The sequence below is a fragment of the Pongo abelii genome, chromosome 21 (assembly GCF_028885655.2).
Source record: "Pongo abelii isolate AG06213 chromosome 21, NHGRI_mPonAbe1-v2.0_pri, whole genome shotgun sequence".
In the NCBI taxonomy this organism is placed as follows: Eukaryota; Metazoa; Chordata; class Mammalia; order Primates; family Hominidae; genus Pongo; species Pongo abelii.
This window is the reverse complement of record NC_072006.2, coordinates 42,286,428-42,312,253: the sequence shown is the minus strand read 5'-3', so window position 1 is coordinate 42,312,253 and position 25,826 is coordinate 42,286,428. Positions and strand designations below refer to the sequence as shown.

The 25,826-nt window shown below is 48.8% G+C and overlaps 1 protein-coding gene across 1 annotated transcript in view; it reads left to right on the top strand.

Annotated features, from left to right (window-relative positions):
* The window catches only part of TGM2 (transglutaminase 2), a 37,088-nt gene extending 25,871 nt beyond the window's left edge, over positions 1 to 11,217 (top strand). The window contains exons 9-13 of the mRNA XM_009233571.3: positions 41 to 283; positions 1,309 to 1,581; positions 7,180 to 7,340; positions 8,432 to 8,568; positions 9,313 to 11,217. Coding sequence (XP_009231846.1) covers positions 41 to 283; positions 1,309 to 1,581; positions 7,180 to 7,340; positions 8,432 to 8,568; positions 9,313 to 9,463 — 965 coding nt within the window. The 3' untranslated portion in view covers positions 9,464 to 11,217. The remainder of the gene's footprint in view (positions 1 to 40; positions 284 to 1,308; positions 1,582 to 7,179; positions 7,341 to 8,431; positions 8,569 to 9,312) is intronic.
* Positions 11,218 to 25,826: the final 14,609 nt, after the last annotated feature.

Sequence of the window (25,826 nt, the reverse complement as noted above, 5' to 3'; positions counted from 1 at the left end):
TTCACCCAAGCCCATCCCTTCCCCTTTCTACCCCTGCCAGGGACGTACTGCTGTGGCCCAGTTCCAGTTCGTGCCATCAAGGAGGGCGACCTGAGCACCAAGTACGATGCGCCCTTTGTCTTTGCGGAGGTCAATGCCGACGTTGTAGACTGGATCCAGCAGGACGATGGGTCTGTGCACAAATCCATCAACCATTCCCTGATCGTTGGGCTGAAGATCAGCACTAAGAGCGTGGGCCGAGACGAGCGGGAGGATATCACCCACACCTACAAATACCCAGAGGGTATGTGCCCTCAGAGTCTTTAACGCGGCCTTGAAGATAAGCATCCGGTTTTCCCAGCCCGGCAGGCTCGTGTATGTGTGTGTGTGTGTTTTAATTGGTAGCCTACGTGCAGCAATGGCCCCTTAGGCGATACTCCATCTTAAGCAATTCCTTAGAAACACGAGCAAACATGTTGAGGGACAGTGGTAGAGGATTATTCATTTAGGGAAAGAGTTCTCTCCTACTGATGTTAAATCAGTTGCAGGGGAAAGGACTTGATTTATTTTTAAAAATTGGATTTGAGCACATCGAACAGCCAATTCAATATGGTATATAATTTCTAAGCAACTACTAAGCATAGCAGGGCTCACAGAGGAGACTAAGAAACCATAGTTCCTGCCTTGGCCTGACCCTCTCTGACTTTCCAGGGGCACCTGGCCATACTCTAGCTGAAAGGGATAACACAGAATGAAATGATGCTCTCCCCATCCCCTGAAAGGTCTAGAGCTGATGGTTTGATAGAAGAAATAGATATGCACCCAACAACACTGGGAGAAAAAATCAAAGGAGCATAGGAGAGAGGCAAATGGAATATAAGGAAGGGAGCAATCAGAGACAGGGAGGGAAAGGATTTTAGGTAGAAGTAATCCCTGTGTAATTGCTTGAAGGTAAGAAAGATTGCACTGTATTCGTGCCTAGTATGCACCAAGCACTGTTGTAGGCACTGGATAAGTAAAACACAGACTTAGCCCTCGAGCAGCTCAAGAAGGTAAGTTTGAAACAGAAAACAACACAGGGGAAGGAGTGGTCAGAGAGGGCTTCCTGGAGGAGGTGTCATTTGGGGTTGAGTCTTGAGGGATGTATAGGAGTTCACTAGTGGAAAATAAATGAAATGCTGTGTCCTCCTGGCCCAGAAATGTAGAGAAGGGGCTCCTTCAGGACTGTCCTGAGTCATCAGGCCTCTGTGAAGTCAGCTCGCCCTGTTGCAGCCCCCTTCCTATGATCTATTCCAGCTGTGATTGAGGCTCTCTTCCCAACCCCTACAGGGTCCTCAGAGGAGAGGGAGGCCTTCACAAGGGCGAACCACCTGAACAAACTGGCCGAGAAGGAGGAGACGGGGATGGCCATGCGGATCCGTGTGGGCCAGAGCATGAACATGGGCAGTGACTTTGACGTCTTTGCCCACATCACCAACAACACCGCTGAGGAGTACGTCTGCCGCCTCCTGCTCTGTGCCCGCACCGTCAGCTACAATGGGATCTTGGGGCCCGAGTGTGGCACCAAGTACCTGCTCAACCTCAACCTGGAGCCTTTCTCTGGTAAGTCCCTGTGTTCCTGGAGCATTTGTTGACCGCCAACTGACAACGTGCTAGGTAGTGACCTAACCACTTAGCATGTGTGATTTCACCCCACAGACACTTACGTGGCGCTGACTCTGGGGCAGGCCCTGTCCTAAGCATTTTATAAATATCAACCCACTTAATTCTTATTGCAAGAGTGAGGGGTGGATTCTAACATAGCTCCGTTTTCCAGATGAGGAGATGGAGGCACAGAGAGGTTAAGTAATTTTCTTAAGGTTGCACAGTTGGGGAGTAAACCTGTCCTCTCAGCAGCTATACTGTTTGGTTTCACCTCATCTTCGTGTGACCCCTGACTGCTTTCACAGACCCTCTGCTGTCCTCTCCCAGTGAATTCCACTGTCTCCAGCCCCTCATGCCTCAGCAGCCTGTCTCCATGGGCCCTTCAAGAACCTCTCCTGCGCCTCTGGTTGCTCTCGGCCTCAAAGAAAAGGCTCTAGCCCAGCGCCTTGGAAAGCGCCTGTTGCACTTTCCACAGTGATGGAGACGTGCTGAGTCTGCACCGCCTATCCAGCATGGCTGCCACTGGCTGCCACCAGCTGCACGTGGCTGCTAAGTGCTTGAAATGTGGCTGGTGCAACTGTAGAACTAAAGTTTTTTTGTTTGTTTGTTTGTTTGTTTGCTTGTTTTTTTATTTTTTTTTTGAGATGGAGTCTTACTCTGTTGCCCAGTCTGCAGTGCAGTGGCACAATCTCAGCTCACTACAATCTCAGCCTCCCAAGTAGCTGGGTGCACCACCATGCCCAGCTAATTTTTGTATTTTTAGTAGAGATGGGGTTTCACTATGTTGGCCAGGCTGGTCTCGGACTCCTGGCTTCAAGTGATCTACCTGTCTCAGCCTCCCAAAGTGCTGGGATTATAGGTGTGAGCCACCGCACCTGGCCAAAACTAAAATTTTAATTGTATTGAAAGTTAGATAGCCACATGTGGCCAGAAGCTGCTATGTTGGGCAGAGTAGATCAGCGAGCCAAAGGTGGGAGCGTCCAGGCCTCTGCAGGGAGAAGTGCTTTCTTCCTGGACTTGATTGTCCCTCTCCAGTGTCCCCAGCACCAGCCTAGTTGCCTTTTTAGGCAGATCCCCTTCTCTGTGACATGGTGTCATTAGACCACCCAACCCAGCCCCAAGCCAAGACTTTGTCACCAGGCTTCCTGCGTGGAGACCTGCACAGTGGTTGTCCCCTGGGTCCCTTCCACTGTCTGGCTTTGTCACTGTGCCTGGTTATCTTCCTAAATATAAGCCTGAGGCCCTCAGAGGAGCCGTGGCCACTGAGGTCACATAGCGAGGCAGTGCGGGACCAGGAATCAAGCCCAGGGCTCCATCCAGCAGCCCCATCCCACTTTCTGCCATTTGGAGCCCTGCAGCTGTGAGGAGGGCAGAGGGGTCTCCAGGCTAGGAGAGGACCTGGGAGCTGCAGAGTAAGACATTGGCCATCGTCTGAGGGGCAGCGGAATCAAGTAAGACATCGTCTTTGGGCAGCATCTTGCTGTGTCACCGGAGCAAATGGCCACCCCCTGCACCTTAGCGTCCCCATCAGGCTCCTGGGGGTCATGATCCGACAGTGCAGGACGGTCGGGGGTAAGACAGTGTGCACACAATAGGCACTCGTGCCTGGGATTCAGTGTGGCCACACCTGGAGATGCTGGAGAGCCCCCTGGTGGGGCATGGTTTCTGTTTACAGAGTTTGTTTCCCTGTCTCTTTTCCCGGACTCCTGCCTGTCAAACCAGTGATCGTCCCTCTCCTCTATGACGGTGCCTGGACCCTTGGCGCCCATGGGCTGGAGTCTGGGACACAGCTTTCATCCTCCTAAGAAAGTAGGTCTGTGTTGCGGGCGGGGCTGACAGTTGCTGCCTCCTGGTTTTTCTATCTTGGGCCCACCGTGGGCACTCCTGGAGCTGCACCCCCTGGGCACACCCACTGTCAGGCCCTGGGCAGACTCCTCAGCAGGGGCCAGGCCCTCAGAGGGCAGATCCTCTTGGTACCAGGGCAGGGCCCGACACTGAAGCTGTTGAAAGACATTTCCCGAGGCCAGGAAGACCTAGCTTTGAATCTCAGCTCTGCTGCCCTCTGAATGCACCACCGTGGGCGCGGTGAACATGCTCTCTGAGTCTTGGGTCATGCTCGCCTGTTACATGGGGTGATGACATGCCTGCCTGATGCGCCCGCAGCCGTGAGGACTGAGGGAGATGATGCGTGCTCAGGAGGTATCTGGAAAGGGCACAGCAGCACCAGCACGTGGTGGGGCCCTCACTCCTCCCTGAGCGCAAGTGCTAAGAGGCGTGGGGAGGCGAGAAGCTCGTGGACCTTTCCTGAACACCTTCTGTCCCAGGCAATGTTGTCAGCCCTGGGCTCGGGGGTTCCTGTGTCCCTGACACCTCAGTGGTGTAGAAAGGACCCGGCCCTCGCTGCTCATCCAGGCCCCAGGAGTCCGGGACAGGATCCATCTCTACAGGCGTGTGGGGGTTCAGGACCCAAGGACACCCAAGTTCCGGTTCCTGCCACCTGCTGCCTGGCTGTGGGATCCTGGGTATTCCTCTCCTCCACCAAGGCTATGGGTTCCCCATTCACACAAAGGGGAAGGTGGATTCCTCTTTTAAGAGCCCTTCCAGCCCTGTTCTCTCTCTCTCTCTGTGTGTGTGTGTGTGTGTGTGTGTGTGTGTGTATACATTTAGGAGGTCCAAGTGTGGTTTTGTTACACGGATATATTGAGCAGTGGTGAAGTCTTGGGCTTGACATTGGAGACCCAGTCCCATCGTTTCAGTGCACACCCACCAGCTCCTTCTCATGCTCAGAGCTGCTCCAAGGGGAGAAAGTGTCTCTCCTAGAACGAGTGGCATGAGGTGAACTCCAGGCCTGGGCCAGACGCACCAAAATCACTTCCTCCCAGGCCTCTGTGGAGTCAGCCCTCACCTCTAAGACATCATCGGGACCCTGAGAGCATTGTTCCGCATTGGCATCAGCCAAGCATGCTGGCTTTCCTCATCCTCCCAGGAACGTGCTCACCACAGAGGGGGTCCCTCCTGCTGGGGACCCACTGGAGCCATAGCCTTCAGGGAGGGGAAGGGGAGGACAGAAGGTCCTGGGCATTGGCCTCTGGCTGGAAAGTGAGGCTGGTCCAAGTCCCCTGTTGGAACCTCCAATGCCAAGCTCAAGCTGAGATGCGTTCCTTCTAAGCCCCCATACTGTGGTTAAGTTACTTGTTATTCTTTGATGATAAGATCTGGGGAATTTCCATGTGCTGGTGGACAGGAAGCCAGGCCCTGGACAGCTGAAAGGAAGCCAGTTGCCCCCACCCCTGCCTCCTTTCTCTGCTGCTTCTCTCTCTTCTCCTTCCTGCCTCTACCCTTTCATGCTCTCTCCTCCCTCATCCCTCCAGATGGGTCACAGGAATGCAGCCAATGTGGCCTCGGTGACTATCCCCTAGAGGAACCTTCTAGAACAGGGCAAATTGTCTAAAGAATGATTGAGACTGACCATACAGGTTTCCTCTTCCCAGCCAGCATCTGGCCCAAGACCAAGGCCTTGGCCACTGGCCTGTGGACGGAGACTTTCAAAGGTCCAGCCCTGCCCTGGCCTCCACCGCCTAGAATAGTCGACAGTTGGGCCACATCCTCCAAGCTCCTGGAGGATAATGTTTTTCTTCTTTCCTGTGGAGCTAGCTAGAATTTCCAGTCTGCACCACCAGGTCTTGACCTAGTAATTTTCACCCTCTTTTGTCCTTTTTGGCACAAAAGTTTGGTTTTCTTCCCCAGATCACGTCATCTGATGAGAGGTTGGAGCAGATCCACCCAGGGAATGAAAGGCCAAAGGGGTGGGTAGACCGGGGCAGCATTTTCCAAAGAGGGGGACGCAGACCACCAGTGTTCACGGTCAAAGGTTCAAGGTCAAAGCCTGAACCTTGAATTCCACAGTGAGAAAGTGACTGTCTCCTCGGGTCTCAAGCCGTCCTTCAGGTGACCTCCTGGGGAAAGTCTCCGAGGGTGCTGATTTGCCTGTTGCCTCCTAAGCCTTGCCAATCTCCCTCTTTAGCAGTAGACTCAGGTCTGAAACTCAGAGTCCACAGCACATCACTGTATCTGGCCAGAATTGAATATGCATGATTTTGTTTGTATTTTCTCTCTTTTTTTTCCCCCTCTTGAGACAGGGTCTCACTCTGTTGCCCAGGCTGGAGTGCAGTGGTGCAATCACGGCTCACTGCAGCCTCGACCTCCCGGGCCCAAGCGATCCTCCCACTTCAGCCTCCCAAGCAGCTGGAACTATAGGCTCACCCCACCACTCCCGGCTTGAATGTTTGTATTTTTTATAGAGATGGGGTCTCACTATGTTGCTCAGGCTAGTCTCAAACTCCTGGGCTCAAGCAATCCTCCTGCCTCAGCCTCCCAAAGTGCTGGGATTACAGGCGCGAGCCACTACAGCCAACTACTTGTATTTATTTACTGCTCCTCCCTGCCTCCTACAAACAGACCCCAGGTCTGTTTCCTTAAATGCCAAACTACATGAATCCTTAAAATGCTAAACCGCTAAGGTCCTCCAGCCTCAGTGTTCTTTTCAGAAACATGGGGCTAAGAACCACACTTCGGTGTGTAGGTTTGTTCCTGCCAGCCTCTTTCTCATCCCCACATCACTGTGCAGCTTTTGCTCTGCAATGACCCTTGGTCTTACCTCTGCCCAGCAGGTGATGAGATCTGGGAACAGAGAGGAAACAGAGGGGAAACAGAGAAGGGAGGTCATCTCCCCGGGCTCACATAGCCAGTGAGCGGCCAGACAGGGCCAGAGGCAAGTCTCCCAATCTGAGCAGTTACTGGCAGAGGTGATTCTTCATCTGTGCAACGCGTACAACATCACGAGCCTCATGGAGGGAAATGACCTTATGTCCATGAGAGGCATTCTTCAGCGAGTGTGGACCATGTTGTTGGACTCTAAGATCTGGATTATTAGTCCAGATGCCTGCACGGTACATATCAGCTGTGTGACCTAGGACAATGTTATTTCACCTGCTGGAGACTCAGTTTTCTCATCTGTAAGTTGGGTGGTAATACAAGTACAAGCCTTTTAGGGTTGTCATGAAGGTGCAGTAGGAGCCCGCCGTGGGAAGTGCAGTGCCTGGTGCAGCAAGCAGATGTCGGCTCTGATCCTCCCCAGGATGAAGGGCCGGCGGCTCTCACACCCTGAGTCCCGAGCACACCAGGCTGTTCCGGGACACTCGCTCAGCTCATCCTCCCACAGCCTTAGGAGTGCCTGTGCCATGCAGATCCAAACATCAAAGACCTGGGAGGTGGAGTGGCTCAAGCGGGGTCACCCGTTAGAAGAGGCAAAGGCAGGATTAGAACCCAGGCCCGTGGGAGTCCAAGTGCGTCCTCTACCCGCTGTTCAGCGTCCACTCTCCAGCTCCTCCCTGGGAACCCTGGAGCCCCAGTGGGGAGTTCAGAGATCCGCCCAGCCGTTCCCCCGCTGTGTGACCCCAAGCACATTCCTTCCCCTCTCTGTGCCTCTTGGAGTTGCAAGAGAGTTGGGAGGGGTGATTCTGCAACATGAGCACCCTCCTTTCTCCCCTTCTGCAGAGAAGAGCGTTCCTCTTTGCATCCTCTATGAGAAATACCGTGACTGCCTCACGGAGTCCAACCTCATCAAGGTGCGGGCCCTCCTCGTGGAGCCAGTTATCAACAGCTACCTGCTGGCTGAGAGGGACCTCTACCTGGAGAATCCAGAAATCAAGATCCGGGTAAGGGCAGGCTGGGCAAGGGGCAGGGTCCCAGGGCAGCTCAGCGCTGGGGAGAGGGCAGATCCCTACCCCCACCCCACACATCTGCCTCCCTGCAAGCTCCAGACCTTTGGTGCCTTAGCGATCCTCAAATCCTAGCCTCATCGAAGAAAAGCGTCATGAAGCCTAGAGAATTGGGGACTCATAGCCTCTAGGAATGAATCTGAAAATCCCAGAGTGATAGGGTCATGGAATTTGGGGATCTTAGAGTCATGAATCCTTCAAATGCTATACTACTAATGCTGGAACTCCCAGGCACTGGGTACTGGTGGGGCAGGGTGGGGTGGGGGAGCGAAGGGCATAGACTAGAATCTCACTACCTGAGTTTGTACCAGGGCAGCCCTGGGCATGTGAGTTTGCCCCTCTGTGCCTCAGTTTATTCATCTGTAATATGGGGTTAATAATAGCACTGAGGGGTGTTGTAAGAATTAAAAGCACATCCACAAGAAACACATAGAGCCATCCTCAGCACATGATAAGGGCTCACTGAAAGCTAACTATCCTTATCATCGCCATCGTCATCATTATAGCCCTTCATTTAGAGGAGCCGCAGCCCACAATCCCTAAGGGCAACAATTACACTTAAATGGTAAACAGCAGAGGGAGAGGCAGTGAGCAGTGTGCCAGACATTCTGCTGGAAGCTTGCACATATTAGCTCAGTTAATCCTCACAAGAACCCTCAGTCAGGCATTTCTCTCCCATGAAGAATCCAAGGTGTACAGAGTGGGGAGTAACTTCCCCAGGTCACACAGTGAAGAAGAGGCAAAGCCTGTGATCTTTCCCCTCCAGACCCTGGGACAAGGGAGGCACCTTGGACATCCCCTGGGTCACGTGGAGCCTTATTGCAGCTCCATGCAGGAGACCTGGGCCGGTAGCACGATCGGTGTTTTCCAGATGAAGAAACTGAGGCACAGATGTGGGGGGAGGGGGGTGATCATGGCAGACGTGGGTACAGCTTTGTTCAGCAAATATTGGGCCAAATTGCAGTGAATGCAGACAGCCCAGCCTGGATCCCACCAGCCCTTGACATCTGCTCCATGCCCTCTTCCAGATCCTTGGGGAGCCCAAGCAGAAACGCAAGCTGGTGGCTGAGGTGTCCCTGCAGAACCCGCTCCCTGTGGCCCTGGAAGGCTGCACCTTCACTGTGGAGGGGGCCGGCCTGACTGAGGAGCAGAAGACGGTGGAGATGTGAGTGCTGGCTGCTCTAGCTTTGGGGCCTGGGGGAAGCGGGCAGATGCCGGTAGGGGTAGAGACTGTCCTTAGGCACCAAGCCCTGGCTGAAAATCCCCTCCTCTCATCTCCCCAACACACCTGTGCCCATCCCAGACACCCTGGAGCTAGAGTTCCCACTGTCACATTCTTTCTCAATGCTGACACCACCCATGCACAGATCTGCCACAGACCTCCACAGTGACATCATCCGTCAGTAGGCGCTCACCTGAGACACATGCATCCTCACATAGACAGGTATCTGCCCTCCGAATGTCCACACATGTGCATGCACATACATATGCATGTGTGGGCGTTTCCACATAGATACCTAGCCACACACATACATACGAGCACACACTTCTTATTTTTTACTTTTTCACTGTAATGTAACTTATATACAGTAAAAAGCACAGATCACCTATGTACAGCTCAATACATTTTCACACAGATGGCTACCTGAGCATATCCACTTGTGCCCCTAAATGCACCATCCGCTTTTATGCACATGGACACACATGCGTGCACATGCACTGTTCACTCTAGGAGGGCAGATTGTCCAGGCCCCGCAGAGGGCCGAGAATGAGGCCCATTCATGGAATGAGGCCCATTCGTGGACACGCTATGCTGATCCTCGGAGGTCACGTGACCTCCTGGCTGGACCCCAGCATGGGGGAGCCAGGCCTTGGGCCCTTTTCCTCACCACCCCCTCTCTCGCTGCAGCCCAGACCCTGTGGAGGCAGGAGAGGAAGTTAAGGTGAGAATAGACCTGCTGCCGCTCCACGTGGGCCTCCACAAGCTGGTGGTGAACTTCGAGAGCGACAAGCTGAAGGCTGTGAAGGGCTTCCGGAACGTCATCATTGGCCCCGCCTAAGGGACCCCTGCTCCCAGCCTGCTGACAGCCCCCACCTTGATCCCAATCCTTATCCCAAGCTACTGAGGAAAATATGCCCCTTCTTCAGCCCCAGACCCCAGGGCAGGGTGGGCAGCCTATGGGGGCTCTCGGAAATGGAATGTGCCCCTGGCCCATCTCGGCCTCCTGAGCCTGTGGGTCCCCACTCACCCCCTTTGCTGTGAGGAATGCTCTGTGCCAGAAACAGTGGCAGCCCTGACCTTGGCTGACTGGGGCTGGGGTGAGAGAGGAAAGACCTACATTCCCTCTCCTGCCCAGATGTCCTTTGGAAAGCCATTGACCACCCGCCATATTGTTTGATCTACTTCCTCGCCCCTTGGAGCAGGCAAAAAAGGGACAGCATGCCCCTTGGCTGGATCAGGGAATCCAGCTCCCTAGACTGCATCCTGTACCTCTTCCTATGACTGCACCCAGCTCCAGGCGCCCTTGGGACAGCCAGAGCTGGGTGGGGACAGTGACAGGCCCAAGGTCCCCTCCACATCCCAGCAGCCCAAGCTTAATAGCCCTTCCCCTCAACCTCACCATTGTGAAGCACCTACTATGTGCTGGGTGCCTCCCACACTTGCTGGGGCTCACGGGGCCACCAACCCATTTAATCACCATGGGAAACTGTTGTAGGCGCTGCTTCCAGGATGAGGAGACTGAGGCTTAGAGAGAGGAGGCAGCCCCCTCCGCACAGTGGCCTCATGATTATTAGCAAGGCTGGGTAATGTGAAGGCCCAAGAACAGAGTCTGGGCCTCTGACTCTGAGTCCACTGCTCCATTTATAACCCCAGCCTGACCTGAGACTGTCGGAGAGGCTGTCTGGGACCTGATCAAAAAAAGACTCAGCTGAGACAAGGAGGTAGAGAGGGGACTGGGGGACTGGGAGTCAGAGCCCTGGCTGGGTTCAGGCCCCACGTCTGGCCAGGCACTGCCTTCCCCTCTCTGGGCCTTTGTCTCCTTATTGGTCAGAGGAGTGATTGAACCAGCTCATCTCCAAGGATCCTCTCCACTCCATGTTTGCAATGCTTTTATATGGCCCAGCCTTGTAAATAACCACAGGGTCCACTCCCTGCTCCACAAAGCCTTAAGCCATAGGCCCAGGATATTTCTGAGAGTGAAACCATGACTGTGACCACCTTCTGTCCCCACCCCTGTCCTGGTCCCCTCCTGTGCCCAGGTACCACCCTTCGGACCCCAGTTCTAGGGGAGAAGAGCCCTGGACACCCCTGCCCTACCCATGAGCCTGCCCGCTGCAATGCCTAGACTTCCCAACAGCCTTAGCTGCCAGTGCTGGTCACTAACCAACAAGGTTGGCACCCCAGCTACCCCTTCTTTGCAGGGTTAAGGCCCCCAAACATAGCCCCTGTCCCGGAGGAAGCTTGGGGAGCCCATGAGTTGTCAGCTCTGATTTTATCTCCTGCTCTTTCTACATGACTGGGCCTCCCTTGGGCTGGAAGAAGGGGGGATTCTCTATTGGAGGTGAAATCACAGCCTCCAGGGTCCCCCAAATCCCAGAGAAGGACTTGGAAAGAATCATGCTGTTGCATTTAGAACTTTGCTTTGCACAGGAAAGAGTCACACAATTAATCAACATGTATATTTTCTCTATACATAGAGCTCTATTTCTCTACGGTTTTATAAAAGCCTTGGGTTCCAAGCAGGCAGTAGATGTGCTTCTGAACCGCAAGGAGCAAACACTGAAATAAAATAGTTTATTTTTCACACTCAAACTAGGTCTGGTCTGGTCCTTTATGAGTTTCGAGGGAGATGGGTAGGTGAGCTCGCTCACACCTGGACCCCCACTTCCTGCCTAGGAGTCTTTCCTGAGCCTCAGCCTTGTCCCTGGGTTTAAACTTTACTGGCATTCAAGGTCCTACACAGTCCAGCTCCATCTCCGGCCCCTTCCACCAACAATCTGTTTTTGGGCCACAATTAACTTCCTGTATCCCCAGAACACCCCGCGTAGTGGTCTACCTCTTGGCTTTTGTGTGTGTACTTCCCTGAGCCTGGAGTGCCCCTCCTTTTCTTTCCCTGTTTGGCAAACTCTTACTCATCCTATAATGCTTAACACCAAAGTCACCTCTTCTGTGAAGCCTTCCTTGATTTCTTTTCAGGTCCCCAGAGTCCTGGAATATGGACCAATTCAAACATTTATCACAGTAAATTTTACTTCCACGTTGGCCTATCTGTCCCCTTCTCCATCCTATCTGAAGCCCTCGAGGCAGGGACCACGTATCTCTTAAATACACTAATAAATGCTGAATTGGTAAATCAATGTTTTCCAATTCAGCTCCCACAAGACCTGTGCTGTCCGATAGAAATAAAACATGAGCCACAAATGCAAGCCATATATGTAACTGAGAATTTTCCAGTGACCACATTGAAAAGAGTAAACAGCCATAGGTGGAATTAGCTTTAATAATGTATTTTATTTAATCCAATATATCCAAAACATTATTTCAACATGTAATCAATATAAGAATTAGTAAGGTATTTGACCTTCTTATTTTTGTACTCAATCTTTGAAACTTGGTGTGTGTTTTACACTGACAGCTCATCTCAATTTGAACTAGCTGCATTTCAAGTGCTCAGTAGCCAATCTGGCTAGTACTGGATGAAGCAGGTCTAGACTGCGATTCCGTGGATGTGCAGACTTGGTCATTCATCTCATTCCCCACCATCGAAGCACTCATGAGTGTCTGTTGAATGAATAGATGATGGGGACAGTCCCCACCCTTGGGAAGTCATGTAGAAAGACATGACATGCACATAAAAAATAAGTCAAAATAAAAACATGACATCACGTGTTCTGGGTGCCGAATCCTTCTGTTCCTTGGACGCTACAACCTGATGCTGGCTGGGTGGCTTGATAATTGTAACAGTGAGTCACCAGCTGGAAAACAGAAACCGCACTACTATTTCAGGCAGAGAGGGAGTTCATAGAGGAAGTTCATTCCAGAAGTATCCAAAGGGGAGGAGGAGCAGATGGGAGAAGGAGTGTGACCTAGAAATTGGGAAGCAGCTGCAAAGCCCATGAGCTGGCGCCCACAGCCCTAGAACCAACATAGCTGCTGGGAAATACAGAGCCTGCGGAAGCCACCTGAGGCTGCAGCCAGAGGCAGGCTGGCATCTCCCCTCCTCAGGCCTCTTTCCCACTGGCAGATCCTAACCTGAAACCGGCTGGCAAGCAGCTTGGAAAATGTCGTTTTCCAGCTTCCAGCCCCCTGAAATACAGAGAGGGTAAGCAAGGGCAAGGATGGAGTAGTTGGGACCTATTGCCATTCCCTGTGCTAAAAACACTTTTACTATCCTCTCTACCTAATGAACTCTTACTCAACCTGCAAAACCCTGCTCCAAGGAGGCCTCCCCTGTGAAGACTTCCTGGACTGCAGCCAACTGCTTTGACCTCTGGATCTCCCCAGCCCTTTATGATACTGGATACTCGGCAGCCTTAGTTAGGAATAGCTGTTTCTGTGCCTGTCCCCTCTTCTGGAGCACCCCGAGGGCAGGGTCAGGACACAGGCCCAACAAGGGCTGCCAACTCTGGCTCCCAGGCCTGACAGCCTCCCAGCTATAGAGCAGGGGTAGGGCTACTCCAGGCAGGGCTGCTGACACTGGCAGGTGCACAGGCCTCCCTGATCAGCCCCCAAGCCTGCCCCACTCCAGGGAGCCCACTAACCAGGAACCCAGGAAGGGGAAGGATACTGACTCTTTGGGGCGCATATGTCCATTTTACAGACAGAGAACATGAGCCTGAGGCCTTGCCCCTCAAACCCCATGTGAGAGCTGAGTCTGGGCCCCACAAGGACAGTGCTGGGCACTGCTCTTTGGCAGGTCAGGGCTGCCGATCCCCACCCAACCTCTGCTCATAGCTTGCTGCCAGGGGCCTGGACTCCAGATCAGAGCTGGCTCTGCCACAGACTCACAGTGTGGCTTCAGGCAGGTTGTCACCCTCTCTGTGCCTCCACTTCCTTATCTGTCAAATGGGGATGACACGGTGTCTACTTCCATGACTAATGCGCAGGTTCAATAAAATAGTGCCCATCAGGTACCCAGCTGTCTCAATAAAATAGTGCCCATCAGGTACCCAGCTGTCTCAATAAAATAGTGCCCATCAGGTACCCAGCTGTCTCTCGGCACATCATCCTCCTGACAGCCAACATTGACTTCAGGTCAGAAATCCTTTACATGCATCGAGTTATTTACTGCCTTCATTTTATAGATTAAAACACCGAGGCACAGACAGGTTAAGAAATTTGCCCAAAGTCACACAGCTGGTAAGTTTCAGAGCTGGGACTTGAACCCAGGCAGCTTCCCTCCCCGGGAGGGAAGGGAGAAGGCCCAACCTCTACCGGCACCCTCCCCTCCTACCATGTACCAGGGCTCTCAGGGCAGGGGCCCCATACAAGCTCTGATAGCCCTCGTGGAGAGGGCTTCTGATTGGGTCCACCCTCCCACCCCTAAAGACTTTCTTCTGTCCAGCTGCCTTTGTTTACCTAGGATGCCCGCCAGCTCACCCCTTGGCCTCAAGCCAAGCTCTGAACAACAGAATGTTGATGGAGTCGGGGGAGGAGAGGCAGAGGGTGGAAGGCCAAGCCAGGCCTCCTAGAAGCATGTTTACTTGGGGCTGGCACTGGGTCAGAACATACACTCCCCCAGCCTCCCCACCTCCCTCCCCAACAGGCCTGGGCAGAGGCACAGAGACACATCTGGGAGTCCGAGAAGCCCTGTGTTCCATTTCAAAGGGGAAAGGCCAAAGGAACCCATCAAAAGCAAAAGTGATGAAAAAATGATGGTGCATACAGCCTTGAGAACGCAGGCTCTATGATGACAACCCCACCACGAGGGTCACAGGCAGGCACAAAGGACTACACGGTTCCACCCATGTGAAGTTCACCAACAGCCGCGATCGTGCTTCCCCTGGTGGGAGAGAGGCCGAAGGCAGCCTGAGGGGCTGTGGGGGCCTGGGATGGTTTTGATTTTCTTCATCTGGACGCTGGGTAAACAAGCGCGTTCAACATGGGAAGATGTGTCAACCGCATATGCATGATCGCACTGTTTGTATGCATGATATACTTCAATGTGAGTTTTTAAAAAATACAATACTCAAGGGTTCTAAAAGTTCAAAGGGATGGAGAAAAAGGAATCAGTGTTTTTGAGTCACACTGTGCGCCAGGCATTATGCGGGGCCTTCTCGGGGAGCACAGGGCATTTTTGAGGGCAGGCTTGAGGTCAGGTGCCTCGGGCAACTCAGGTCCTGAGTCCCCTCCATACCTTTTACTGGGATAGGGGTTCCAGTAGGGTACACCTCTTAGGGATATTGTGAGCCTTAAACAAGATGCTTTATATGTGAAAATAAGACTGTAAGGCCAGGTGCAGTGGTTGGCACCTGTAATCTCAGCACTTTGGGAGGCTGAGGTGGGAGGATCACTTGAGTCCAGGAGTTTGAGACCAGCCTCGGCAACATGGTGAAACCCCATCTCTACAAAAAATACAAAAAAATTAGCCAGGCATGGTGACATGTTCCTGTAGTCCCAGCTACTCGGGGGGCTGAAGCTGGAGGATCCTTTGAGCCTGGGAGGTGGAGGTTGTAGTGAGCCAAGATTGCACCACTGCACTCCAGCCTGGGAGACAAAATGAGACCCTCTCTCTCTCTCTCTCTCTCTCTCATATATATATACATATATATATATATATGAGAGAGAGAGAGAGAAAGAGGTTTCTGAGGCCCAGAGAGGTTACAGGACAGGCCCAAGATCACAAAGCTAGAAAATGGAGCTGGGAGGCCTACTGGGCAAGCTCCATCCACAGTAATTGCTCTAACCTTCTGCTCTGTTGCCACTGGTCACAGGCTGTGGACTTACAAATGGAGAATATCCTAGATAAGGAAGTCAGAGAAGGCCTTTCTGGGAAGCTACTATGGAAGCTGAGAGCCTGGGGAGGAAGAGTCAGTCCAGAAAAGGGTGAGGGGTAGGTGGGGCAGTTTGTGAGCTGGGGAGTTTGTGAGCTGGAGTGTTTTGTGAGCAGGGGAGTTTTTGAGCCCAGAAGAGGGGGAGGGGTAGGTGGGGAAGTTTGTGAGCTGGGGCTGGGGTGTTAGGCAGGGGCCAGAGGTGAGCACCAGGCAGAGGCGACTTCCTGGGAAGCTGATGACATTTAAGCCTCAGGGAGACTCATCTGCAGGGGCCCCGTACTAGGAATCCCAGGAAGCCGGGCAATGTTCACACAGGGCAGGGACACAGGTCGCTATCAGGAAGCATCTGAATGCACACGTTTCTGGGAAACAGGCTCAGAAACACTCAGAAGAAAGGAATCGAAACTTGAAAGTCTCCAGCAGTTTGTTGTGATTTCTTTTCACATTCTTTATAAATATTTACTTTTGTACTCAATTTATCATTTTCTTTTACTTTTATCTTTTTTGTGTACTCAATTTATCATTTTCTTTTATCTTCTTCTTCTTTTTTTTTTTTTTTTTTTTTTTTTAGACAGAGTCTTGCTCTGTCACCCAGGCTGGAGTGCAATGACACAATCTTGGCTCACTGCAACCTCTGCCTCCCGGGTTCAAGCGATTCTCCTGCCTCAGCCTCCTGAGTGGCTGGGATTACAGGCACATGCCACCACACCTGGCTACCTTTTGTACTTTTAGTGGAGACAAGGTTTCACCACATTGGCCAGGCTGGTCTTGAACTCTTGACCTCAGGTAATCCAACTGCCTCAGCCTCCCAAAGTACTAGGATTACAGGCATGAGCCACCATGCCTGGCTTCTTTTTCTTAAAGACGTTCCCTCAAACTTAAAACTATGATGTGGTATCACAGCCTCCTTATGAGAATGACTAAAAATGAAAAAGCAAAAAATAGATAAATAGACACACACATATATGTGTGTGTATCTACCTATTTGTGTGTGTGTGTATATGCATACATATGTATACATGCGTATATATGCATACATGTGTATACATGCGTATATATGCATACATGTGTATACATGCGTATATATATGCATACATGTGTATACATGCGTATATATGCATACATGTGTATACATGCGTATATATGCATACATGTGTATACATGCGTATATATATGCATACATGTGTATACATGCGTATATATGCATACATGTGTATACATGCGTATATATATGCATACATGTGTATACATGCGTATATATGCATACATGTGTATACATGCGTATATATGCATACATGTGTATACATGCGTATATATGCATACATGTGTATACATGCGTATATATGCATACATGTGTATACACATGCGTATATATGCATACATGTGTATACACATGCGTATATATGCATACATGTGTATACACATGCGTATATATGCATACATGTGTATACACATGCGTATATGTATATGTATATATGTATGTGTGTATATATGTATATGTGTATATATGTGTATATATGTATATGTGTATATATGTATATATACGTATGTATATGTACATATATACACTCACACACATCTATATAGCTCCTGATATGGGCCAGGGCCAGGTGCTGATTTAGGTCCTGAGGACAGGCTTGTCCCAAAGAGCATTCAGACAGACCACCAGTGTGAAGTGAGAGGTGCCAGGAGGAAAGGACTAGGGCTCAGAATAATGGGGATCCATATATATACACACACACACACACCCCATATGTGTGTTTACATATCTACACACACAGTATATATGCACACATACACTGTGTGCATTGCATGGATGAACTAGGTCCTACCACACACACATACTGTGTATACCCACACACGCACACACACACAAGGTGTCAGTGAAGATGTGGAATGGCAGGACTTTCCTCCACAGCTAGGAGGAGAGAGGAAGCTGGTGCGGCCACTCTGGAACACAATTTGCAGTCCCCGAATCTTCTAAAGTGGAACATTCATCTCTCCCTGTGAGCCAGCAACTCCCCTCATGGATGACTCAACAGAAATGAGCCCTTATGTCCCCCAAAAGACACATGCAAGAATATTCATAGCAGCTTTTCCCCCAGATATCCCAAAGCTGAAAACAACCCCAAAATGCAACCCTTGCTGAGTGGACATAGAAGCTGTGGTATTGTCATTCCAAAGGCCGCTATAGGAATGAGAGGAAACAAAGTACAGCTGCATGCAGCAAACGTGGTTGAATCTTGCTAACATGTTAAGTAAAAGATGCCAGACTCTTGCCAGGTGCAGTGCTCACGCCTGTAATCCCAGCACTTTGGGAAGGCCGAGGCGGGCGGATCAGTTGAGGTCACGAGTTTGAGACCAGCCTGGCCAACATAGTGAAACCGCATCTCTACTAAAATACAAAAATTAAGTGGGTGTGGTGGCGCACAACTGTAATCCCAGCTACTCAGGAGGCTGAGGCAGGAGAATCGCTTGAACCTGGGAGGCGGAGCTTACAGTGAGCCGAGATCACGCCACTGCACTCCAGCCTGGGTGACAGAGTGAGACTCCATCTCAAAACAAAAAAAAAAGGTGCTAGACACCAGGGCACACACTGGATGATTTCAAACATATAAAGTTCAAAACCAGGCAAAACTCATCTATGATGTCAGAAGTCAGGCGAGTGGTTATGTTTAAGGGATGGATAACAAGAAAGGGGTACCGAGAGGCTTCTGGGATGCTGGGAATAATGGTCCGATTCTTTTTGTTTGTTTGTTTGTTTGTTTGTTTGTTTGAGACAGAGTCTCCCTTTGTTGCCCATGCTGGAGTGCAGTGGGGCAATCTTGGCTCACTGCAAGCTCCGCTTCCCGGGTTCAAGCGATTCTCCTGCCTCAGCCTTACGAGTAGCTGGGACTACAGGTGTGTACCACTATGCTTGGCTAATTTTTGTATTTTTATTAGAGACAGAGTTTCACCATGTTGGCCTGGCTAGTCTCAAACTCTTGACCTCAGGTGATCCACCTGCCTTGGCCTCCCAAACTCCTGGGGTGTAAGCCACCACGCCTGGCCTGATTCTTGACTTGAATGTCAGTTTACATGAGCATGTTGAGTTTGGGAAAATTCATCAAGCTGTAGACATGATTTGTGCCTTCTCTGTATGCATGTTCTACTTTAATGAAACTCTCTCCTCCGATGGTATAAGGTTTAGGCCTCTTAAAACCTGACCTGGTGATGGGGGCAGGGAGTGAGACCTCAAGAACAAGAAAGGAATAGGGGAGGTGGGGGTGGGATTGTTTGGGCGAAGACAGGAAGACTGGAATCACATAGGGGCAACCAATGGGGGTGGGGGGCCAAGAGCTAGAGGGAGGTTTGGTTTCTGATTGTTCTGCACTGAGAGTCAATCAACTTTTGCCCAGCCAGGCCTAAAGCCAAGATTTGTACACCAGCCCTGCCCAAGCTGAGCGCCCTGGCACCACCAGACCCCACTCCCCTTGGAAGACAACTCCCTTTTGGCCAACTCCCCCTTCATTCCTTCCCAGACCTGGCCAATCCTGCTTGTGGAAACTCTGAGGAGCCGCCCCACACCCAGTTTGTGGCAGCCACCCAAACACTCATCACCACTCTGACAATTTTTCCTCTTCAATCATGAGTCTGATTTTTCTTTTTCCTCTTCCCTGTTTCATGAACCCAAGCTTTTGTGAGGCCCTCTTGGAGGCAGACTTCAAGCTTGATGATGTCGCGTCTTGTTTCATTGGGGGCCCTGGTGGCCCTGGCGAAGTGGATGGTGCTAACCTATTTTACAGACGAGGAGAGTGAGGGCCAACAAGGTGAAGTGACTTAGGGCCAAGATCACCACCCAACAAGGGACAGAGCTGGATTTTAACAATAACTACAGGCTGGGCGCAGTGGCTCACGCCTGTAATCCTGACACTTAGGGAGGCCGAGGCAGGTGGATCACGAGGTCAGGAGCTCAAGACCAGCCTGGCCAGCATGGTGAAACCCTGTCTCTACTAAAAATACAAAAAATTAGCCGGGCATGGTGGCACACACCTGTAGTCCCAGCTACTCGGGAGGCTGAGGCAGGAGAATTGCTTGAACCCGGCATACGGAGGTTGCAGTGAGCCAAGATCGCACCATTAAACTCCAGTGTGCGACAGAGAGAGACTCCATCTCAAAAACAAAAACAAGCAGAAAAACAAAAAAACAATAACTACAGTAACAACTTCACCCCCACATGTCAGCACTAAGCAGTGGCTGGCTCTGTGCTAAGCACTATGAGTATGTTTGCCCATCCAGTCCTCACGATGAGCCAGTAAAGGAAGCTGCAATTATTATCAGTCCTGTTTTTTACAACTGGGTTTTGAAGTCTTACAGGCACAGAAAAGTACAAATTATAACAGCCTGATGAGTTTCCACAAACTGAACCTGCCCATGGGACTCACCCCACATTACAAAACAGAACACAAGATATAATACCAAAAACATTGGTAATAAAGGAGAAGACTGATAAACTGGACTTCATAAAAATTTAACACTTTTCCATCTCATAGAATGTCATAAAGAAAGTGAAAAGACAAGCCACGGGATGGGGGAAACATTTGCAAATTATATATCTGAGTCTAGCATCCAGAATATATAAAGAACCCTTGCAATTCAACAATAGGAAGGTAAATAGTCTCGGTGCAGTGGCTCATGCCTATAATCCTAGTGCTTTAGAAGGCTGAGGCAGGAGGATGTCTTGAGGCCAGGAGTTCAAGGCCAGCCTGAGCAACATAGCAAGACCCCATTTCTAAACAAACAAACAAAGAAAACAATTAGCTGGACCTGTGGCACATAATAGTCTCAGCTACTTTGGAGGCTGAGGCAGGAGGATCCCTTGAGCCCAGGAGTTTGAGGCTGCAGTGAGCTATGATGGCACCACTGCACTCCAGCCTGGGTGACAGAGTAAGACCTTGTCCCTCTGCCCACAAAAAGATGGGCAAGGGATTTGAATAGGCATTTCTCCATAAAAGCTATACAAATGGCTAATAAGCACAAGAAAATGTGCTCATGTTCAACATCATTAGCCACTAAGAGATGAAAATCAAAACCACAGAGAGATGCCACTTCACCCCCAGCAGGATGCTATGATCCATAAGACAGATAATAACAAGTGTGGGCAAGGAGGTGGAAAAATTAAAACCTTCATACACTGCTTCTGGAAACATTGAATGGTGCAGCTGTTTTGGCAACAGTTCGGCAGTTCTTCAAAAGGTTAAATATAGAGCTATCATCTTACCTATCAATCTCATTCCTGGTGGAATTACAGAATAAAAAACATATGCCCACATAAAAGTTGTACACAAATATTCACAGGAGCCAAAAAGTAGAAACAACCCAAGTGTCTATCAATGGATGATAGTAACATCCATTCTTTGAATGCAGTGAATAAAGGAGTAAACAAAATACAGTATGTTCATGCAATGGAATATTATTCTGCAATAAAAAGGAATAAAGTACTGATATATGCTACAACATGGATGAAACATTAAAACGTTATTGTAAATGAAAAGTGCCAGTCACAAAAGACCGCATATGGTACGATTTCATTTATATGAAATGTTCAGAATAAATAAACAGATAGAAGATGGATTAGTGGTTGCTTATGGCTGTGGTAGTGGGAGGGACAGGAGGATAAGGAATGACTTAATGAGTAGTTTTCTTTTAGGATGATGAAAATGTTCTAAAATTAAATTATGATGATGGTCACACGACTCTTAAATATACTTAAAACCATTGAATTGTACACTTCAAACAGGCGGACTTCACGATATATGAATTATATCTCAATAGAGCAGTGTAAAGTAAAAAGATAGTCCATGCCTTTATTCATGCTGTTTTCCTACTTGAATTGCCCCTACCTTCTCCTATGTCTTTGGATGTCCAAAAGTAACAGATTTCTAAGGCCTGACTCAGATGCCATTACAGATTTCCTTAATATGTTCCAATCAGAAGCAATTTTTCTCTCCTCTGAACTCCCACGCCAATTCACCATCATTCACTCAGAGATTATTTAAAAGGCACCAATCATGTGCCTGGCATTTTTGACATTTTACATGATTACTTAAGGGCCCATTCATCTCTGCTACTCTACTACAAACTTTGAGAGAGAAGATTGTATCTTACCTCCTGCATACTCAGAACCCAACAATGTGACCAGCACACAGTTGGCATTCAAAGAAGGTATGTGGAATTCATTCTAAATATCCTTTTTCTCATATCAGCCTCCCCCCAGGGAAACAGGTCCTTCATGGAAGGTTCCAGGCCTGATTCATTATTGCATGCCCTAGAGAATAGCCTAGAACTTAATAGAAGTTTGTTTGTTTCTTTGTTTTTTGAGTAAACATAAAATGATTAAATGATGATGGCTTTAGTTTCTACCATGACTGTCCAGCCAAAGGTTTTAAAAGGAGATGAGACTTACCTCCAGATTTGGGAGGATGGGTACAGATAAGTGAGGATTAGCAATCTAGATGGGGAACCGCAGGCAGGAAGGCATGTTACCTTACAAATATCTACTGGGAACAGAAACCATGAAAAGTACCAGCAGAATTAAAAGAGAACCAAATACTGATGGTTGCACAACATTATGAATGTATTTAGTACCACTGAACTATAAACTTAAAAATGGTTAAGATGGTAAGCTTTATGTTACATATATTTTACAACAATTTTAATAACTGAAAAAATAGAGAAATTCAAATAGAACTTCTAGAAATGAAAAATACAATAACTGAACCATAGAAGTCGATGGTTGGGTTTGATAGAAGATTAAACAGAGCTAAAGAAAAACACGAGTGAGGCAGAAGATAAATGATCCAGAATATAGTACAGAGAAGTAGATAGGTGTAAAACATAAAAGAGAAGTTGGGAGACATGGAAGACAGGATGAAAATATCTGACATCTATTTAATAGCAGTTTCAGAAAAATACAAGAGAGAAAATGGGGCAGACACACTAACTGAAGAAATAATGACAGAGAACTTTCCAAAACTGATGAGAGGTACTAATCCACAAATTCAAAAATCCCAACAAATCTCAAGGAAAGTGATAAGAATAAATCCATGTCTAGACATCACAGCAAAGCAGAAAAACATCACAGACAAAGAGAAAAATCTAATGAGCAACGAGAAAATATGAAAAATAACCTTTAAAGAAATGACAGAGTGATGAAGACTTCTCAACAGCAACAACGGAGCCAGGTGATAGTAACATGATACCTTCAATGTGCTGAAAGAAATTAACCACCCAACTAAAATTCCATGCTCATCAATATGTACTTCAAGAATAAGGTTTAAATAAAGGCATGCTCAGACAAAAAAGAATAGAGCACGTTCTGCTTGTTGAAACTTGCTAAAGTGTACACTTTATGTAGAAGGAATATGAACCCTGACGGAAGGCTTGAGATGAAAGGAGAAGTGAAGAACAAAGAAACTGATCAATCCATCTGCCAGTCTAGCTGAGCACTGACTACATAAAACAATAACATTAATGTCTTGTGGAGTTTATCTTTTTAAAAAAATAATTAGAATACACCAAAACTATGGCGTATATGTCAAATTAGAGTAGCAGTGTTCTAAGGCCTGGAAGAAGAGCAATGGTACTGATTATATTTAGACTTCAGTTAGTTAAATATTCATGTTGCAATTTCAATGATAACATTAAAAGAATAAAAACAGTGTGTAATCCCCAAACTAGTGGAGAGGGGAAATAGAATGAAAAAGTAATCAGTTCAAAATGGGAAGGAAGGAAGGAAGGGAGAAAGGGAGGGGGGGTAAGAAGAAAGGAAGGAAGGAGGAAGGGAGGGAGGGAAGAAGGAAGGAAGGATGGAAGGAAGGAAGACAGGGAGGGAGGGATGGAGGGAGGGGAGGGGAGGGGAGAAATCACAAAATAAGCTAGTGGGTTTGCACCCATATACATTGATAAATTATATTAAATATCAAAAGACCAAATGCTCCAGTTGAAAGATGAAGATTCATGAAGATTAATTAAAGAGAAACAGCACAAAAAAATTAGAAATAAAAAAATGGACATCACTATAGATGCTGCCAACATTAAGAAAAAAGAGGCTATTTTGAAAAATTTTGATCCAATAAATTTGAAATTTTAAGCGAAATAAGCAACATACTAGAAGGTACAACATTCCAATTTTGATTTAAGACAAAATAAAAAACCCTAGATAGTCCTTTAACAGTTAAAGAAATTGAATCAGTTGTTAAAACCCTTCCCATAAGAAAACTTCAACCTCAGATGGCGTCATTGGTAAGTTCTATCTAACATTCATCTTTGATAATCTCTTCCAGAGAACAGAAAAAGAGTGAATAAACTCCAGTTCATTTTATGAGGCTGAACTACCTAGGAGGCTGAGGCTGGGGTATCCCTTGAGCCCAAGAGTTCAAGGCTGCAGTGAGCTATGATCAAGCCACTGCACTCCAGCTTGAGTGACAGAGAATGAGATCCTGTCTCTAAAAAAATGAATAAATAAAAAATAAATATTAGCCTCCCAAAATTCAACATTATTAAAAAATACCACAACCCCCTAGAATTCATTCTCCTCCCTGCAGCCAGAGGGAGTTTCTCAAACATAAATCCAATCATGCATGCCCTTGCCTAGCCATTCAATGTCTCCCTGTTGTCCTTACCATGAGCTGCATGGTCTGGCACACTCCTGCCTCTCTCTGTCAGTTCCCCAGTCACCCATTCTACTGTAACCAGACTGGACTTTTGTGATTTCTCAAAATATCCCAAACTCTTTCCCTCTTCAGGGCCTTTGCACAAAGCTATTCTGTGGTGTTCTACTTATTTCTTATACTCTAAAAGTTAGAGACATAACATAGTAATTTATTGCTGGGCGCAGTGGCTGACGCCTGTAATCCCAGCACTTTGGGAGGCCGAGGCAGGCAGATCACTTGAGGTTGGGAGTTTGAGACCAGCCTGACCAACATGGTAAAACCCCGTCTCTAATAAAAATTTAAAAATTAGCCAGGCATGGTGGCGGGCGCCTGTAGTCCCAGCTACTCGGGAGGCTGAGGCAGGAGAATTGCTTAAACCTGGGAGGCAGAGGTTGCAGTGAGCCGAGATCACACCAGTGCACTCCAGCCTGGGTGATAGAGCAAGACTCCATCTCAAAAACAAAAACAAAAACAGAACAGTAATTTATTATGCTTCTGGGGTTGACTGTGTCCAGTTCAGTATTTCTTTCTGCAGTTGCAGTCAGATGGGGGATAGGGCTGCAGTCATCTGAAGGCTCGAGGGCTGGATGTTCAAGACAGCGCATTCATATGGTGGGCAGTTGATGCTTGCTGTTGGCTGAGAGCCCAGTTACATGGTTGGCCACTCCATGTGGCTTAGAATTCTCCCAGCATGGCAGCTGGATTCCAAGAGGAAGTGGCCTAAGAAACAGAGTCCTAAGAACCCAGAAGCAAAAGCTACTGGAGTAGTTAAAGGTTACATCCAGAAATAACACAGCATCACTCCTGCCTTATTCCATTGGTCAAAGCCATCACAGGTCCCACCCAGAATCAAGGCTGGAGAAATAGACTCCATCTCTTGCTGAAGGAGTGGTGAGTCACACTGCATAAGAGCGGGTGTGATGGGAGATACTGTTGAAGCCATCTTTGGAAAATGCAGCCTGCCATAGCTAGTCTCTTCTTGTCATTCATGCCTGCCCTTAAATGTTTCATGCCTTTCCCTGTCCACCCTATCAAGGGTAGTCACTGTGTCATGTCACTCTATTTTAATTTTTGTCATAGCACTTATTATCATCTGGCATTACGTGATATCATTGTATAATATTTGCCTTTCTACAGCTGAACCTAAGCTCCTTAAGAGCTGGGACTTTGTCTTGCTCAGTGCTATGTCGCTCCCTCCTCATGAGGGCAGGGCACATGGTAGGTGCCCAGAGACTTACTGAATTATTGAATGAAGCTTCTGGGGGAAGGTTTGCACTCGGCAGGCAGAAAGCTCTTTTGAACATCCAGAGATGAACCTTGTGAGAACAGGCTACTGCACACGTCATTGAGTTCCCTGTTACCGGCAGGGTTCATGCAGGGACAGGATGGGCTGCCTCCAGGAGTGCCAGAGAAAGAACTTGGACTCAGAGGGAGAGGCTGGTCCTTCCCCATGCTGGACCTCAGCTCTTCTCACCTTGGGAGCCAGCCTCTCTTCTTTTCTTTGGCTCCTCTTAAAGTCAACCTGATCCCTCTGGTTCTCTGGGGATAATGAGCCAGGATTTATGGCTCCACTTCAATCCCTAATATTGTCACTGTCCATTCAACCTCCCCTAGGCTCTGCTTTCACAGAAAACCCACAACGGTTATTTCTCCTCCCTTTCCCCTAACCCCGCCCCACCAGGCTTATCTTCCTATTTCAAGTTTTCTGGCAGAGAACACAGCTCCCCGTGTGGTG